Genomic DNA, 18,689 nt, shown 5'->3' with positions numbered 1-18,689 from the left:
TCCCAAGAAAGCTAAGGTAACTGAGCTAAACAACTACCGCCCGTAGCACTCACATCCGCCATCATGAAGTGCTTTGAGAGACTAGTCAAGGACCATATCACCTCCACCCTACCTGACACCCTTGACCCACTCCAATTTGCTTACCGCCCAAATAGGTCCACAGACGATGCAATCTCAACCACACTGCACACTGCCCTAACCCATCTGGACAAGAGGAATACCTATGTGAGAATGCTGTTCATCGACTACAGCTCGGCATTCAACACCATAGTACCCTCCAAGCTCGTCATCAAGCTCGAGACCCTGGGTCTCGACCCCGCCCTGTGCAACTGGGTACTGGACTTCCTGACGGGCCGCCCCCAGGTGGTGAGGGTAGGCAACAACATCTCCTCCCCGCTGATCCTCAACACTGGGGCCCCACAAGGGTGCGTTCTGAGCCCTCTCCTGTACTCCCTGTTCACCCACGACTGCGTGGCCACGCACGCCTCCAACTCAATCATCAAGTTTGCGGACGACACAACAGTGGTAGGCTTGATTACCAACAACGACGAGACGGCCTACAGGGAGGAGGTGAGGGCCCTCGGAGTGTGGTGTCAGGAAAATAACCTCACACTCAACGTCAACAAAACTAAGGAGATGATTGTGGACTTCAGGAAACAGCAGAGGGAACACCCCCATCCACATCGATGGAACAGTAGTGGAGAGGGTAGCAAGTTTTAAGTTCCTCGGCATACACATCACAGACACACTGAATTGGTCCACTCACACAGACAGCATCGTGAGGAAGGCGCAGCAGCGCCTCTTCAACCTCAGGAGGCTGAAGAAATTCGGCTTGTCACCAAAAGCACTCACAAACTTCTACAGATGCACAATCGAGAGCATCCTGGCGGGCTGTATCACCGCCTGGTATGGCAACTGCACCGCCCTCAACCGTAAGGCTCTCCAGAGGGTAGTGAGGTCTGCACAACACATCACCGGGGGCAAACTACCTGCCCTCCAGGACACCTACACCACCCGATGCTACAGGAAGGCCATAAAGATCATCAAGGACATCAACCACCCGAGCCACTGCCTGTTCACCCCGCTGTCATCCAGAAGGCGAGGTCAGTACAGGTGCATCAAAGCTGGGACCGAGAGACTGAAAAACAGCTTCTATCTCAAGGCCATCAGACTGTTAAACAGCCACCACTAACATTGAGTGGCTACTGCCAACACACTGACAATGACACTGACTCTACTCCAGCCACTTTAATCATGGGAATTGATGGGAAATGATGTAAATATATCACTAGCCACTTTAAACAATGCTACCTTATATAATGTTACTTACCCTACATTGTTCATCTCATATGCATACATTGATACTGTACTCTATATCATCGACTGCATCCTTATGCAATACATGTATCACTAGCCACTTTAACTATGCCACTTGGTTTACATACTTATCTCATATGTATATACTGTACTCGATATCATCTACTGTATCTTGCCTATGCTGCTCTGTACCATCACTCATTCATATATCCTTATGTACATATTCTTTATCCCCTTACACTGTGTATAAGACAGTAGTTTTTTTGGAATTGTTAGTTAGATTACTTGTTCGTTATTACTGCATTGTCGGAACTAGAAGCACAAGCATTTCGCTACACTCGCATTAACATCTGCTAACCATGTGTATGTGACAAATAAAATTTGATTTGATTTTATATGGCAGTAACGTCACCGGTGACACGCGTCCCATTTTCCACTTGTACTCTATCCCAACTGATGCCGGAACTTCTACAGACATGTAAGCTGGTGCATTGTCAGAGGCAACCTGTCTATCAAGAGAGACTAGAGTCCAAGTCAGACACCTGTTTGGATATGTAACGCTGGGCGATATGGACAAATATCCATTTCGAGATAAATTGCCTGAATTGATGCCCTAACGATAAGTTTATAACATTAATGTGCATAGTTTTTTTTGTCCTTTTTAAATGGGCTCCTTAGTAGAACAGCGGTCTAAGGCACTGCATCTCAGTGCAAGAGGCGTCACTATAGTACCTGGTTCGAATCCAGGCTGTATCACATCCTACCGAGATTGGGAGTCACAGAGCGGCACACGTTTCCCCAGCGTCGTCCAGGTTTGCCGGAGTAAGCCGTCATTGTAAATATAAGAATTGTTCTTAACTGACTTGCCTAGTTAAATAAAGGTTACAAATGCTCAATGCAGCCATTTTTATATCAATGTCAAATAATATCTGGGTAACAGTTAAGTACCTTAATGTAATAGATTTCCATTCAAATGGGCAAGACTAGCTTTTTACCACAATTATTTCTCAAGCAAGGATTTTGCTCGGGCTGTCAAGGGAGTGGTAAAGGAAAACTGAAAACTAGCTGTTATTGGCAGAGCAGTTTGGAACTATTTTGTTATTGGTCTATTAACCATTTTACCGTATGGTTAAGTCACCGTTGAAAGCCGACACTCCCACCCATGCAAAACTGCTGATTTTTTTAGAAGGTCCTGTGTAGATTTTATATTTTCAGCTATCAGGAAATAACATTTTTTTTTTTTAAATCACACTTTTACAGTGTTAGTTTCATCAGCTGTTGTACAATATGATACAAAACACAAACTGAATTTGGACTCCTCTGGGAATTTAGCAATTTTACTTTTACTGTTGGAAACGATATCCCAAATATAAATACAGTAAACACACTGAAGGATTACAAGGCTACTATTCTTTTACAGGCCTGGTAGACTTGTTCTGTAACCCTGGCCTCCTGTGCTCTGTCTAACCCATGCCTCTTTGTCTAGCTGAGATATTGCCCTGTGTAATGTCATGTTGACAGATGCTTGGCTGAGGAATACTGGGTAGATAGTTGGTGTCTTAGCGATGGTCCATGATAAGGTCACTTTTAACAGTACTGTCTGTGTGTTTTATACCGCCTGTTTGAACTACAGGAACAGACTAATGTACTATGTAGGAGACTCAGAAGACTAGACTACCTAGATATAAGTACTAGTACATATAGCCTCGGTTGAAGCTCTTGGGCAAACTGGTCCCTGATGGAAACCTCTTTACATTATTACATTTTTATTGATCAGTTTCCCAATCTCTGGGATAGATGCCCATTCCTCTGGTCTGTATGGTCTTTGTTCTTCTACCTGTGCTACACTGTCTTCTGTGGATGCTACTCGCATACTTGTTGACTAGAGCCACATTCTGCAGTGATGAGTGACCTGTATGGTCAAGTGGTGTGTGCATGCGTGTGGGCACAGAGATGATCAAATGTTATTTGTCACATGCTTCATTAAAGGTCTCCATCTCTCCTCCAGCTTTCTTTTATTATTGGTTTCAGGGCTCTGTTCAGATATCCTGTCATGTGATTGCTCTGTTTCTGCCATGTTGTCCTCTTCCTCTCTGCTAGAAGTCTCCCTATACTAGTAGGCCTCTCACTCCTGACATCTCTTTCTCTCCCTGCGTGTAGACGTGCCGGCACCGGAGCAGCCGGAGCTGTTCCTGAAGAAGCTGCAGCAGTGCTGTACTGTGTTTGATTTCATGGACACGCTGTCTGACCTGAAGATGAAGGAGTACAAGCGCTCCACGCTCAACGAGCTGGTGGACTATGTCACCGTCAGCAGGGGCTACCTGACAGAACAGGCTTACCCGGAGGTGGTCAAAATGGTGAGGCTACAACACACTAAACAGAACACGCATTCATGCCATAAATATACTTGCTTCCAGACAATTTAAGTTTGTTGATAAAAATGATAAATACAATGAACCTTAATCAACGTTTCTGTTTCACATCCATGTTGAAGTGCCTGAGTTGCCTATAAAACTGATTTTCATATTACTCATTCCACTCACATGTCCACTGCCTTAATCTCCAGGGAAGTCAGTTGATTGTGTATTGTTCTCTGTCCTGTCTCTCAGGTGTCTTACAACATATTCCGGACCCTTCCACCCAGTGACAGTAATGAGTTTGACCCAGAGGAGGATGAACCCACACTGGAGGCCTCATGGCCACACTTACAGGTAACACTGAGGCTACAATTGATTGGTGTGTGTGTACTGCCTTCTATTGGAGACTGAGTGTCGTTCCCCTCTGTAAAAACCTACCTGGAATCCTTGGTATCTTGATGTTTATCTTTAATGCATGATGATGTGGCCGGTGACACTTTGCTTCTTGAAAGTCCAATATCTTGATAACTTGACTGCTGACATGCCATAAAATTTTGGGACTGTATCAACAGTGGACTAATAAAAAATGTAAAAATATATAGTTTTTGAGTTGAGTTCCCATTTAAGTCCTGGCTCTGACAGTCCCTTATATGGCTACAGGTCTAGTGTCAGGTGCTCTGTCTCTCACCCCCTTTTCTGTGTACCTGCTGCTGTGCCTCCCAGGACTCCTTTAGAAATTAGATGAAGATCTCAAGGAGATTCTTCCTGGTAAAACTTTTGAATTGTATTAATCTTTTATAACATTTCCAAAAACAGCCAAATTCATTTGACCAATTAAAAAAAATATATATATATATTAACCCTCCCAAACATAAGCCCTCCTTCCCCTGGCCATCTTGTAACCCTGGTTACACTAAAGGTAATAAGGACCCTACCCAAGGTGAGCCTCTGACCTTTGACCTCCTGCGACCTATTGACCTCCCAGTCTGTCCTGCTCCAGTCTCTCCATAGCCTTACCTTTGCACTATGAAGACTCCGTCCCTTAACCTCTTCCACCGCTCTCTCGCTTTCTCTGTGTCATAGCTGGTGTATGAGTTCTTCATACGATTCTTGGAGAGTCAGGAATTCCAGCCCAGCATTGCCAAAAAGTACATAGACCAGAAATTTGTTCTACAGGTGAGTGATGTTTTTTGTTTTTTTTACATTGGAGATGCTGTAGAGATGCACTTCAAAAATGTAGACTAGTGTTGTACAAGTTTGAGTAGTTTGTAGTTGTTTAATCTCTCGTTCTCTCTCGCTCTCTGTAGCTCTTGGAACTCTTTGACAGTGAGGACCCTCGGGAGAGAGACTACCTGAAAACAGTCTTACACAGAATCTATGGGAAATTCCTGGGGCTGAGGGCTTTTATACGAAAACAGATCAATAATATTTTTCTACGGTAAGACGGCGCTCCTCATTCTCACTATATTCATATTGACATGATACTTTCACGGATGTTTCACTAAGGTTTATTCTCGCTTTCTCTCTCGTAAAGTTTTGTTTATGAGACTGAGCATTTCAACGGGGTTGCTGAGTTGCTGGAGATCTTGGGAAGGTATGTGACACTGGTTTGACCTGTGGTTAGTTCTGACGCCTTTGTTCTCTGGCGCTGTCTTAATGGAGTAAAACATGTTTTACTTCTTCATCCTTCCTGGGCACTGTAGTACTGTAGTCAAGCCTAAGGCTGGTTGGTTACCTTGCATAAAGTAGCTACAGTACCTGTGTAATTTGTTGGCCCATGTAAAGCGATTGATCGTTAATATATGATGTCCTCTGTCTTGTTAACATTTGATTCTCCAGTCGACTCAATAGTATATTCTGGCCTCTTTGTATGGACATGTATAGCACTTAGCTCTGCCTTTCTCCTCTCTCTCTTGCAGCATAATCAATGGTTTTGCCCTGCCGCTCAAAGCAGAGCATAAACAGTTCCTGGTCAAGGTGTTGATCCCCCTCCACACTGTCAGGAGTCTGTCCCTCTTCCACGCACAGGTAGTGTGTGTGTGTGTTTATGTGTGTGTGTATGTCCAGGTGTGAAATCATGATTGAAAATGATAATGTTCTACATGATTGAGTCTGTCTCCCAAATACTGTACTTCTCTGTCCAGTGAGTTGATCCCAATTAGTATTTTCCAACCATAACATTGACAATGTGTTCACATTCTTTTCTTTATTGTGACCTATTTCCAGTTGGCGTATTGCATTGTACAGTTTCTAGAGAAAGACCCAGCGTTAACAGAACCAGTAAGTGCCCCCCCCATGGTCACACCAACCCTCTAATCAGAAGGAACTTTGAATTATCAGGATTTCTCACTGTCTCCATTCATTCATCTACTTCCCCCATCTCTCGCTCTCATCACAGGTCATCAGGGGATTACTGAAGTTCTGGCCAAAAACCTGCAGTCAAAAAGAGGTAAGAGCCCTGGCTGTTGCCCTAACTGGGGCTGGAGCAGTGACCTGCTGCTGCTGGAAGTGTTAATGAGAGTTTAGATGTGGTACCTGGATAGTAAGGATATTAAGGATGTGTGTGTGTGTTGTCCTACTCATGTGTGTATGTAACTGGGTGTGTTCTCAGGTGATGTACCTGGGTTAGGGTGTGTTTGTAACTGGGTATGTTCTCAGGTGATGTACCTGGGTTAGGGTATGTTCTCAGGTGATGTACCTGGGTTAGGGTGTGTTTGTAACTGGGTATGTTCTCAGGTGATGTACCTGGGGGAGCTAGAGGAGATCCTAGACGTGATCGAGCCGACACAGTTCGTCAAGATCCAGGAGCCGCTCTTCAAACAGATATCCAGATGTGTGTCCAGCCCACACTTCCAGGTCAGTCAGTCTACACAGAAGAACACACCTTGTCAGTTTTTTAGGGTTAATCTCAGTATATCTATGACTGTTTGCTGTGTAGTCTACTCCTATGATCGTTATCTTGTCATGACAATAGGAGTTTGCTCTATAGCACAACACTGATGATGGTGAAGACATCAAAACGATTAAATAACACATATGGAATCTTGTAGTAACCAAAAAAGTGTTTAAAACATCTAAATATATTTAGATTCTTCAAAGTAGCCACCCTTTGCCTTGATGACAGCTTTTCACACTTGGCATTCTCTCAACAAGCTTCATGAGGAATGCTTTTCCAACCGCCTTGAAGGAGTTCCCACATATGCTGAGCACTTATTGGCTGCTTTTCCTTCACTCTGCGGTCCATCTCAATTGGGTTGAGGGTCGGGTGATTTTGGAGGCCAGGTCGTCTGATGCAGCACTCCATCACTCTCCTTCTTTGTCAAATAGCCCTTACACAGTCTGTAGGTGTGTTTTGGGTCATTGTCCTGTTGAAAAACAAATGATAGTCCCACTAAGCTCAAACCAGATGGGATGGCGTATAATTGCAGAATGCTGTGGTAGCCATGCTGGTTAAGTGTGCCTTGAATTCTAAATAAATCACTGACAGTGTCACCAGCAAAGCACCCCAACACCATCACACACCACCTCCATGCTATACGGTGGGAACCACACATGCAGAGATTATCTGTTCACCTACTCTGCATCTCACAAAAACACCAAAAACCTAAAATTTGGACTCATCAGACCAAAGGGCAGATTTCCACCGGTCTAATGTCCATTGCTCGTGTTTCTTGGTCCATTTTATTTGGGCTTTAATCTGAGGTGCAGTTAACTCTAATGAACTTATCCTCTGCAGCAGAGGTATCTCTGGGTCTTGCGGCCCTCATGAGAGCCAGTTTCATCATGGCGCTTGATGGCTTTTGCGACTGCACTTGAAGAAACTTTCAAAGTTCTTGAAATGTTCCCTATTGACTGACCTTCATGTCTTAAAGTAATGATGGACTGTTGTTTTTCTTTGCTTATTTGAGCTGTTCTTGCCATAATATGGACTTGGTCTTTTACCAAATAGGGCTATCTTCTGTATACCACTCCTACCTTGTTAATGCACAACTGATTGGCTCAAACGCATTAAGAAGGAAAGAAATTCCACAAATTAACTTTTGAGAAGGCACATCTGTTAATTGAAATGCATACGAGGGGACTACATCATGAAGCTGGTTGAGAGAATGCCAAGTGTGTGCAAAGCTGTCATCAAAGCAAAGGGTGGCTACTTTGAAGAATCTCTAATATAAAATATATATAATATATTTATAATACACTACTCAAAAAAATGAAGGGAACACTAAAATAACACATCCTAGATCTGAATGAATTAATGAATATTCTTATTAAATACTTTTTTCTTTACATAGTTGAATGTGCTGACAACAAAATCACACAAAAATGATCAATGGAAATCAAATTTATCAACCCATGGAGGTCTGGATTTGGAGTCACACTCAAAATTAAAGTGGAAAACCACACTACAGGCTGATCCAATGTTGATGTAATGTCCTTAAAACAAGTCAAAATGAGGCTCAGTAGTGTGTGTGGCCTCCACGTGCCTGTATGACCTCCCTACAACGCCTGGGCATGCTCCTGATGAGGTGGCGGATGGTCTCCTGGGGGATCTCCTTCCAGACCTGGACTAAAGCATCCGCCAACTCCTGGACAGTCTGTGGTGCAACGTGGCGTTGGTGGATGGAGCGAGACATGATGTCCCAGATGTGCACAATTGGATTCAGGTTTGGGGGGGGGGGCAAGTCCATAGCATCAATGCCTTCCTCTTGCAGGAACTGCTGACACACTCCAGCCACATGAGGTCTAGCATTGTCTTGCATTAGGAGGAACCCAGGGCCAACCGCACCAGCATATGGTCTCACAAGGGGTCTGAGGATCTCATCTCGGTACCCTAATGGCAGTCAGGCTACCTCTGGCGAGCACATGGAGGGCTGTGCGGCCCCCCAAAGAAATGCCACCCCACACCATGACTGACCCACCGCCAAACCATTTATGCTGGAGGATGTTGCAGGCAGCAGAACGTTCTCCACGGCGTCTCCAGACTCTGTCACGTCTGTCACGTGTTCAGTGTGAACCTGCTTTCATCTGTGACGAGCACAGGGCGCCAGTGGTTAATTTGCCAATCTTGGTGTTCTCTGGCAAATGCCAAACGTCCTGCACGGTGTTGGGCTGTAAAGCCCAACCCCCACCTGTGGACGGCGGGCCCTCATACCACCCTCATGGAGTCTGTTTCTGACCGCTTGAGTAGGCACATGCACATTTGTGGCCTGCTGGAGGTCATTTTGCAGGGCTCTGGAAGTGCTCCTCCTGCTCCTCATTGCACAAAGGCGGAGGTAACGGTCCTGCTGCTAGGTTGTTGCCCTCCTACGGCCTCCTCCATGTCTACTGATGTACTGGACTGTCTCCTGGTAGCGCCTCCATGCTCTGGACACTACGCTGACAGACACAGCAAACCTTCTTGCCACAGCTCGCATTGATGTGCCATCCTGGATGAACTGCAGTACCTGAGCCACTTGTGTGGGTTGTAGACTCCGTCTCATGCTACCACTAGAGTGAAAGCACCGCCAGCATTCAAAAGTGACCAAAACATCAGCCAGGAAGCATAGGAACTGAGAAGTGGTCTGTGGTCACCACCTGCAGAACCACTCCTTTATTGGGGGTGTCTTGCTAATTGCCTATAATTTCCACCTGTTGTCTATTCCATTTGCACAACAGCATGTGAAATTTATTGTCAATCAGTGTTGCTTCCTAAGTGGACAGTTTGATTTCACAGAAGTGTGATAGACTTGGAGTTACATTGTGTTGTTTAAGTGTTCCCTTTATTTTTTTGAGCAGTGTATAATTTATTTTTTTGTTTATTACATGATTCCATATGTCATTTCATAGTGTTGATGTCTTCACTATTATTCTACAATTCAGACAATACTAAAAATAAACCTGGAATGAGTAGGTGTGTCCAAACTAATGACGGGTACTGTACACACCACACACACACACACACACAAACACTACCGTTCAAAAGTTTGGGGTCACTTAGAAATGTCCTTGTTTGAAAGAAAATCACATTTTTTGGCCATTAACACAACATTTATCAGAAATACAGTGTAGACATTAATGTTGTGAATGACTTTTGTAGCTTGAAACAGCTGATTTCTTAAAAAAAAAATAATAATATCTGCATAGGCATACAGAGGCAAATTATCAGCAACCATCACACCTGTGTTCCAATGGCACGTTGTGTTAGCTAATCCAAGTTTATAATTTCAAAAGGCTAATTGATCATAAGAAAACCCTTTTGCAATTATGTTAGCACAGCTGTAAACTGTTGTCCTGATTTAAATAAGCAATACAACTGGCCTTTAGACTAGCTGTGTATCTGGAGCATCAACATTTGTGGATTCGATTACAGGCGCAAGGCGGAAACAAGGAACTTTCTTCTATAATTCATCAATCTATTTTTGTTCTGAGAAATGAAGGCTATTCCATGCGAGAAATCGCCAAGAGACTGAAGATCTCGTACAACACTGTGTACTACTCCCTTCACAGAACAGCGCAAACTGGATCTAACCAGAATAGAAAGAGGAATGGGAGGCCCCGGTGCACAATTGAGCAAGATGACGTGTACATCAGAATGTCTAGTTTGAGAAAGACGCCTCACAAGTCATCAACTGGCAGCTTCATTAAATAGTACCCGCAAAACACCCGTCTCAACGTCAACAGTGAAGAGGTGACTTCGGGAGGAGTTTTTCCCCTTCAATCTACACACAATACCCCATAAAACAGATTTTTTGACATTTTTGCAAATGCATAAATATTTTTTTACCTTATTTTACATAGTCAGGTCCATAAATATTTGGACATTGACCAAGTTATTATTATTTTAGCTGTCTACCACAGCATATTGGACTTGAAATGAAATAATGAATATGAGCTGGAAGTGCAGACTTACAGCTTTAATTTGAGGGTATTTACATCCAAATCGGGTGAACGGTGTAGGAATTACATTTTTTATTTGTGGTCCCCCTCTTTTTAAGGGACCAAAAGTAATTGGACAATTGGCTACTCAGCTGTTCCATGGCCAGGTGTGTTATTCCCTCATTAGCTCATTTATAAGTAAGCAGATACAAGGTCTAGAGTTGATTTCAAGTGCAGCATTTGCATTTGGAATCTGTTGCTGTTAACCCTCAATATGAAGTCCAAAGATCTGTCACTGCCAGTGAAGCAAGCGATCATTAGGCTGAAAAATCCAAACAAACCTATCAGAGATAGCAAAAACATTTGGTGTGGCCAAATCAACTATTTGGTACATTCTTAAAAAGAAAAAACACACTGGTGAGCTCAGGAACACCAAAAGGCCCAGAAGACCACGGAAAACATCTGTCGTGGACAGTATTCTTTCCCTGGTGAAGAAAAACCCCTTCAACAGTTGGCCAGATGTAAACCATTGGTATGCCTCAAAAACAGGAAGACCAGATTAGAGGTTCCAAATAACATCTAAAAAAGCCTGTGCAGTTCTGGAACAACATCCTATGATCATGATCCGAAGAATACCACCTCACCTGTGAAGAGTGGGAATGTATGGCTGCCAGTGGAACTGGTTCCCTTGTATTTATTGATGATGTGACTGCTGACAAAAGCAGCAGGATGAATTCTGAAGTGTTTTTATAGCTATATTTTCTGCTCCGACTCAGCCAAATGCTTCAAAACTCAATGGATGGCGCTTCACAATGCAGATGAACAATGACCCGGAGCGTACTGCGAAAGCAACCCAATACTTTTAAGGCAAAGGAGTGGAATGTTCTGTAATGGCCAAGTCAGTCACCTGACCTGAATCCAGTTAAGCATGCATTTCACTTGCTGAAGGCAAAATGCCCCATGAACAAGCAGGAATTGAAGACAGCTGCAGTAAAGGCCTGGCAGAGCATCACCAGGGAAGAAACGCAGCATCTGTTGATGTCTATGGGTTCCAGACTTCAGACAGTCATTGACTGCAAAGGATTTGCAGCCAAGTATTAAAACTCACCATTTTAATTTATGAATATGTTAGTTTGTCCAATTACTTTTGAACCCCTTAAATTGGGGGGCTATGTATAAAAATGGTTTTAATTTCTACACGGTTCATATAATAATTGACAAAACCCATAAATTAAAGATCAAAGTCGACGCTTAAAGCACATCTTGATTGTTTCCTTTCAAATCCATTGTGGTGGCGTACAGAACCAAAATGATGCAAATTGTGTCACTGTCCAAATACTTATGTACTTGACTAAGTATTCATACCCTTTGCTATGAGACTCTAAATGTATCTCAGGTGCATCGTGTTTCCATCGATCATCCTTGATATGTTTCTACAACTTGATTGGGGTCAACCTGTGGTAAATTCAATTGATTGGACATGATTTGGAAAGGCACACACCTGTCTATATAAGGTCCCACACTTGACAGTGCATGTCAGAGCAAATACCAAGTCATGAGGTCAAAGGAGTTGTTCGTAGAGTTCCGAGACAGAATTGTGTCGAGGCACAGATCTGGGGAAGGGTACCAAAAAATGTCTGCATTAGTAGCGCTATCTGCAGAGTTTGCTCGAGGTACATGTTGTAATTCTTCAGCCATTCCTGGAACTGTGACCAAAAATAAGCTACATATGGACAGTACCAAAACAAATGATATAATGATTCTGTCTCTTCGCAGCAAATTCTGCAGAGCTGGGATGGTTGTATCCCACATATACAATGCATTGGGAAATATTCAGACCACTTCCCTTTTCCACATTTTGTTACGTTAGACTTATTCTAAAATGTATTAAGTAGTTTTTTCCACCTAAATCTACACACAATACCCCACAATGACAAAGCAAAAACACATTTAGAAACATTTTTACCAAATTCTTTAAAAATTAAAAAACTATCACATTTACATAAGTATTCAGGCCCTTTACTCAGTACTTTTTTGAAGCACCTTTGGCAGCGATTACAGCCTCGAGTCTCTTTGGGTATGATGCTACAAGTTTGGCACACCTGTATTTGGAGTTTTTCCCCGTTCTTTTCTGCAGATCCTCTCAAGCTCTGTCAGGTTGGATTGGGAGCCATGCTGCACAGCTATTTTCAGGTCTCTCCAGAGATGTTAGATCAGGTTCAAGTCCGGGCTCTGGCACTCAAGGACATTCAGAGACGTGTCCCCAAGTCACTCCCGCGTTGTCTTGGCTGTGTGCTTAGGGTCGTTGTCCTATTGGAAGGCGAACCTTCAACCCAGTCTGGGGTCCTGAGCAGGTTTTCATCAAGGATCTCTATACTTTGACCGTTCATCTTTCCCTCGATCCTGTCTAGTCTCCCAGTCCCTGCCGCTGAAAAACATCCCTACAGCATGATCCTACCACCATTATCTTTCACCGTAGGGATGATGCCAGGTTTTCTCCAGATGTGACACTTGGCTTTCAGGCCAATCTTGGTGTCATCAGACCAGGGAGTCTTGTTTCTCATGGTCAGAGTCCTTTAGGTGACTTTTGGCAAACTCCAAGAGGGCGGTCCTGTGCCTTTTACTGGGGGGCTTCCGTCTGACCACTCTAACTTAAGGGCCTAATTGGTGGAGTGCTGCAGAGATGGTTGTCCTTCTGGAAGGTTTTCCCATCTCTAGAGCGCTGTCAGAGTGACCATTGGGTTCTTGGTCACCTCTAACCAAGGCCCTTCTCCCCCGATTGCTCAGTTTGGCTGGGCGGCCAGCTTTAGGAAGAGTCTTGTTGGTTTTAAACTTCTTCCATTTAAGAATGATGGAGGCCACAGTGTTCTTAGGGACCTTCAATGCTGCAGAAATGTTTTGTTACCCTTCCCAGATCTGTGCCTTGACACAACCATGTCTCGGAGCTCTACGGACAATTCCTTCGACCTCATGGCTTCTTTTTGGTCTGACATGCACTGTCAACTATGGGATCTTTATATAGACGTGTGTGCCTTTCCAAATCATGTCCAATAAATTTGAATTTACCACAGTTGGACTACAATCAACTTGTAGAAACATCTCAAGGATGATCGATGGAAACAGGATGCACCTGAGCTCAATTTTGAGTCTTATAGAAAAGGGTCTGAATACCTATATAAATAAATGATTTGTCTTTTTTAAATGATGAATGTACAAATATTTCTAAAAAACAGTTTTTGCATTGTCATTATGCGGTATTGTCTGGATTGATATCCAGACACACGGTATAATTTAAATGGAAAAATTCCATTGTTGAATCCAGTGTTGTTTTGCATATCAGTTCATAAACCATGTGCCATGGAAATGGTACATCGAAAATCTCTTCCCAACTATTTTTCAATCTATAATACACAGGTACGTTTTTTGGTAACTGGTATACTTTTTTATTTATCCCAATTTTCTTTAACCAATTTTGGTCTTTAGCTGCATATGTGACAACCCCACCAGTCCTATTCATTAGATCATTTACAAAGATTATACTTTAAAAATATGTATTTTATTTTATATAATGTTTATCATTTAGTATATTTGAGTTGAACCACAATATTTGTTTGTATTATTTGATCTGTCTTTTCTGATGGATTAAACTGAAATTGCAACCATCTTTCAATGGCTGTTTGTATTCAATCTCTGTGTGTGTGTTTCTGTCCCTGGCAGGTGGCGGAGAGGGCCCTGTACTACTGGAACAATGAGTACATAATGAGTCTGATCGAGGAGAACTCCAGCGTCATCCTGCCCATCATGTTCGCCAGCCTCTACCGGATCTCCAAAGAGCACTGGAACCCGTGAGTCCACCTCAGCACACCCCTCACACAGATTTATCCAATCAGAAAACTTGATTTATCTTCTTGTATTTGGTTGTATATTCTATTGTATTTGTTTAGACTCTTGGCTCAATATAGAAAAAAATAAAGTGTAAAAGAGTTAATGTTTGTCACGCCCTGGTCTTAGTATTTTGTGTTTTCTATATTTATTTGGTCAGGCCAGGGTGTGACATGGGTTTATTTTGTGTTGTGTTTATGTATGGGGGTTTTTCGTAGGTTTTGGGATTGTGGCTTAGTGGGGTGTTCTAGCAAAGTCTATGGTTGCCTGAGGCGGTTCTCAATCAGAGGCAGGTGATTCTCGTCTCTGATTGGGAACCATATTTAGGCAGCCATATTCTTTGAGTGTTTCGTGGGTGATTGTTCCTGTCTCAGTGTTTTGTATTTCACCAGATAGGCTGTATAGGTTTTCACGTTCCGTTTGTTGTTTTGTATTTTCGTGTGTCATCTTCATTAAAGATGTATCGTATTAACCACGCTGCACTTTGGTCCGACTCTCCTTCAACGGAAGAAAACCGTAACAATGTTGGCATGTTTTACATTTTTCTTGCAGGGCGATAGTGGCGTTGGTGTACAACGTACTAAAAGCCTTCATGGAGATGAACAGTACCTTGTTTGATGAACTCACAGCTACGTACAAGTCAGACCGCCAGCGGTAAGATATGCAGCATCACTAAAGGATCGTATGTGGTGTGGTCAGAGCACTGTTGTAGTTTTTTAAACACCCACTCACTCGTATAGGCCATGCTCACTACACAGGTTCATACCAAACATTTACAGTTATTTATATACAGAATCTCACTTTCGCTCATATACTGTGTGTGTGTAATATTGTGATTCTTAACTCTGGCAGCATAAGACATTTTGATTGGGTGGTACTTGGCCAAGAGTTGTTGTTGTTGTGGTGGTAAACCCAGTAGTAATCTCTCAGTAATCTGCAGCTAGTCCCCCCTCCCCCTGTGTGATCTGTACTGTCTGCAGTGAGAAGAAGAAAGAGAAGGAGAGGGAGGAGCTTTGGAAGAAGCTGGGGGACCTGGAGCTGAAGAGGGGCCTTAGGAGCGACGGGATCATTCCCACTTAACGAAGCGCCACACTCCCCTCCCATCCATGTCCACCAGAGCCGCGCCCTCTGGAATGACATGGAGCAACCGTGTTTTTTATTTTTTTTCTCCTTTTCTGTATTGTGCGACTTACTTTACGGTAGATTCACACGTCTGTTTCATTATTTCAACATCACTGTAAATAACTTTTTCTTTTTCCCTTAAACTGATATTACTGCGAAAAAAAATTATTAAAAAAAAGGAAGAAAAAACAAAAAGAACTTGTGGGGAAAAAAGACATTGGACAGTAGGACTTGAAATGAACTCTTCTTGGAAAAAAATCTACAGCGAAAGAAAAGATTGTTTTAACCTTGCCCTTTGAGAACCCCACATCCCTGAATACAAACCCATTTTCCATCTCTACAAACCCATGCTCTTTCTCTCTTTCACTCTGTCTCCTGTGGTGCTTCTGTACCTCTCCCTGTGTGGGACGTCCTGACTGAGTGAGATACTTGGGAGGCTCCGCCCTGACCAAGAGGACACCCCTTCCCTCCGTAAGGACCAGCCTCTGACCCCTCCTGACCTGCCTCTCTCCATGCTCAAGCTAAGCTAGTATTATGGACCCATTAGCCATGAGGAAATGAATTGAACCCCCCCGTCTTTCTCGACCCTTCCTCCAAGAGGCAAACATGTTAAGGGCCTGTATGTACAGGGAGTTTTAAAAAACGGTAAAGGGAAGGTCTTCATACACACACTTACATCCACCCTCTCGCACCATTTTCTCCCCACTTCCACATTTTGTTTCTGTTCACTTATCTGTGTGCATCTGGCTCCCCAATGATTGATTTGGTATCTGTCAGTTCAGTTGTCTCTCTTTGGGTTTGTGGACTTTGACGCTGCAGTACCAGGCAGCCTGGTATCAGTCTGGCACTGGTACCCTCCAGCCACACAGCAAATACGAAAAATGTAAAACGATTGCGAGCTGTAGAGAAGCGCCAAACTCTCCTATTGTGAAAAGGAGCATCCGTCCCGGGTGTACTCTTCACAGTATTACAAAATTGTATATTGTTATTATATGCAGTACACTGATATCTTGTATCTTGTAGTAATTTAGCATATATTTTTGCTTCGGAACAGTCGAGGAGTATCCAGTATATAAGAGGTATTATAAGAGGTAAGACTTACTGGTATTTATGATAGTGTTTTCCCCTCTTTCTTTTTTCTCTTTTTGTTTCCTTCTTGGTTTTTAGCTCTCATTTTGGATTTTTGGATTAAACTTCTTTGACCATCAGATCTTATTTTTTAGTTGTGGAGTGAGTGAGGGCAGGGCAGAGAGAGGGAAGGCATGGAGCAGTTGATATCCTGTTCAGATTTACAGTAAGTTCAGCATTGTTGACCCCATTGTTGACAGAATTAACGTGTGCTTTAGGATGGCCAAGATATATGATTAAAATGAAGAAGAAAAAAAGGGTTGGAGAAATACAAATGTTTAATTATTTTAAAAAATAAAGAGATATTAAATTAAACCTGTTTTGTGATAAAGCCCAGATGCTGGATTGCCTTATTTTCATACCATAGACTGCTGTTTGTTTTGTGCCTGTGTTTGATGGAGAGGTGAAAGGATGAATGAAGGGGTCTTGTGTTTTTGATTGTTGCTGAGCTACTCTGAAATGGTGCTGTGCATTTCATGACTAATTGATTCTGCTTGTTGTTGTCGCTTGGATCAAGTCAAGCGACAGCTGTGAAGCGGCCTGCAGTCCACAAAGAGCGTCTCGATATCCTTTGATATGACGAATGATCGATTAGAAGAGTTGGCTTATTGTTTGTGTTTAATTGACTTGTTCAACAACAATTAGCAGAACATATGAATTTTGTTTTTCCATTTTCAAGTAAAGATCATTTTACTTGACCACAAATGTAAATCTATCTTGGAGTGCCACAGGAGGGCAGCAAGACTTCACATCTGATGGACCCCATAGCAGCCATTGAGTCACTGTAGTTGATTGCATCTGATATGTAATTTGTGAGCTTTTATTCAGCCCTGTTACAATATCAGTGAATAATGTAGATTTCTGCACCAAACTTATCAAAACACTTAACTAGGTCTTAAATTGGTCATTTAAGGTGTAATGTGATCTGACCTGTGTGAGAGAGTGTGGAAGGTGGGTGTAATGTTGACCTGGCGCGCGCACACCATCACACTCAAGATAGTCACTAGTGTATTGTCCTTGGGTAACCATTGAATGTTTTGTTGTAGATAGCTGGTAGGCAAAGTTTTACGAGGACAATGGAGCTTTACTTTTTAGGTTTTCTGCCAAGATCATCCCAAAGGAAAATGCATGTGTGGTGTTTTCATCTACAGGTAAGAGATTATCTGTCCAGTGTTCTGTATGAAAATGAGAATAACTAATTATTAAATAAGAGCAACCTTTCTCTATTGTCAATGGCAATTTTTCTGGGGAGTTTCTTTTAGGCAGTCTGATTGGTTTAGCTTTATTTCAGTTAGATTCTACTTTTATTTAGGGTATTTCTACTGTGTGTCTGGCAGTGTTTATCTTTTCCACCGCTATCGAGGCAGAGCTCACCTTTTTTTTTAAAAGTCTTAGTCCCTAGTTCTGACTGCTCTGTTTGAAAGGGCCAAGCGGCGCTGCTGACGCTGTGATTGTGATCTGCTCTAAGTGTGGCTCTTGTTTTTCTACTCCCTGTCATTTTGACTGTTCCTAACAATGTTCAACATGGGAACTGGATTCTCTTGGCTTAATCTGCCTGGAATTAGATGGATTCTAGTAGGATTTGGCAGCTGTAGACGGAGAGGACTGTTTTGGCTTAATAACCAGGGACAGTGCATTGTCAAAGCCCTGCTCCCATGTTTGGGCACAAGGTAATGCCCTGGGAAACAGTAGCAGGCCAATTAGGAAAGGAAGGGTGACAACGCTTTATCTCATTACCATCACCCAACGGGCACACATCCAGTCCAATGCAGCCATTTTTATTTCAATATCAAATCATTTCTGGTAAATAAGTAAGTACCTTATTGTGATTGTTTTCAATTAAAATTGTCAAAAATGAACAAAAATGGATTCTTACAAAGACCAATTCCTCAAGCAAGAATTTAGCTTGGACTGTCTGGGAGTGGTCTGAGTGGGGAGGCTGTTATTGGCAGAGGTTTGGAACTCCTGGTGATGTCACCAGGCGGTCCAAAACTCCATCCCTCCAAAACAGGCAGAAATTTCAGACGG

The 18,689-nt window shown here is 42.8% G+C and overlaps 1 protein-coding gene across 2 annotated transcripts in view; it reads left to right on the top strand.

The window, feature by feature from the left end:
- LOC112261700 (serine/threonine-protein phosphatase 2A 56 kDa regulatory subunit epsilon isoform) overlaps nt 1-17,882 on the top strand; it is a 39,494-nt gene extending 21,612 nt beyond the window's left edge. For both annotated transcript variants that reach the window (XM_024437269.2, XM_024437270.2), the window contains 12 exons: nt 3,478-3,674; nt 3,927-4,028; nt 4,758-4,850; nt 4,982-5,112; nt 5,209-5,268; nt 5,594-5,702; nt 5,901-5,954; nt 6,073-6,123; nt 6,411-6,530; nt 14,247-14,374; nt 14,964-15,065; nt 15,392-17,882. In XM_024437269.2, the coding sequence (XP_024293037.1) occupies nt 3,478-3,674; nt 3,927-4,028; nt 4,758-4,850; nt 4,982-5,112; nt 5,209-5,268; nt 5,594-5,702; nt 5,901-5,954; nt 6,073-6,123; nt 6,411-6,530; nt 14,247-14,374; nt 14,964-15,065; nt 15,392-15,491 (1,247 nt within the window). In that variant the 3' untranslated portion in view covers nt 15,492-17,882. The remainder of the gene's footprint in view (nt 1-3,477; nt 3,675-3,926; nt 4,029-4,757; nt 4,851-4,981; nt 5,113-5,208; nt 5,269-5,593; nt 5,703-5,900; nt 5,955-6,072; nt 6,124-6,410; nt 6,531-14,246; nt 14,375-14,963; nt 15,066-15,391) is intronic.
- The last annotated feature ends 807 nt before the right edge of the window (nt 17,883-18,689 follow it).

The sequence above is a fragment of the Oncorhynchus tshawytscha genome, linkage group LG11 (genome assembly GCF_018296145.1).
Source record: "Oncorhynchus tshawytscha isolate Ot180627B linkage group LG11, Otsh_v2.0, whole genome shotgun sequence".
NCBI lineage: Eukaryota > Metazoa > Chordata > Actinopteri > Salmoniformes > Salmonidae > Oncorhynchus > Oncorhynchus tshawytscha.
The sequence above is the reverse complement of the archived record's forward strand: the minus strand, read 5'-3'. Positions and strand labels throughout refer to the sequence as shown.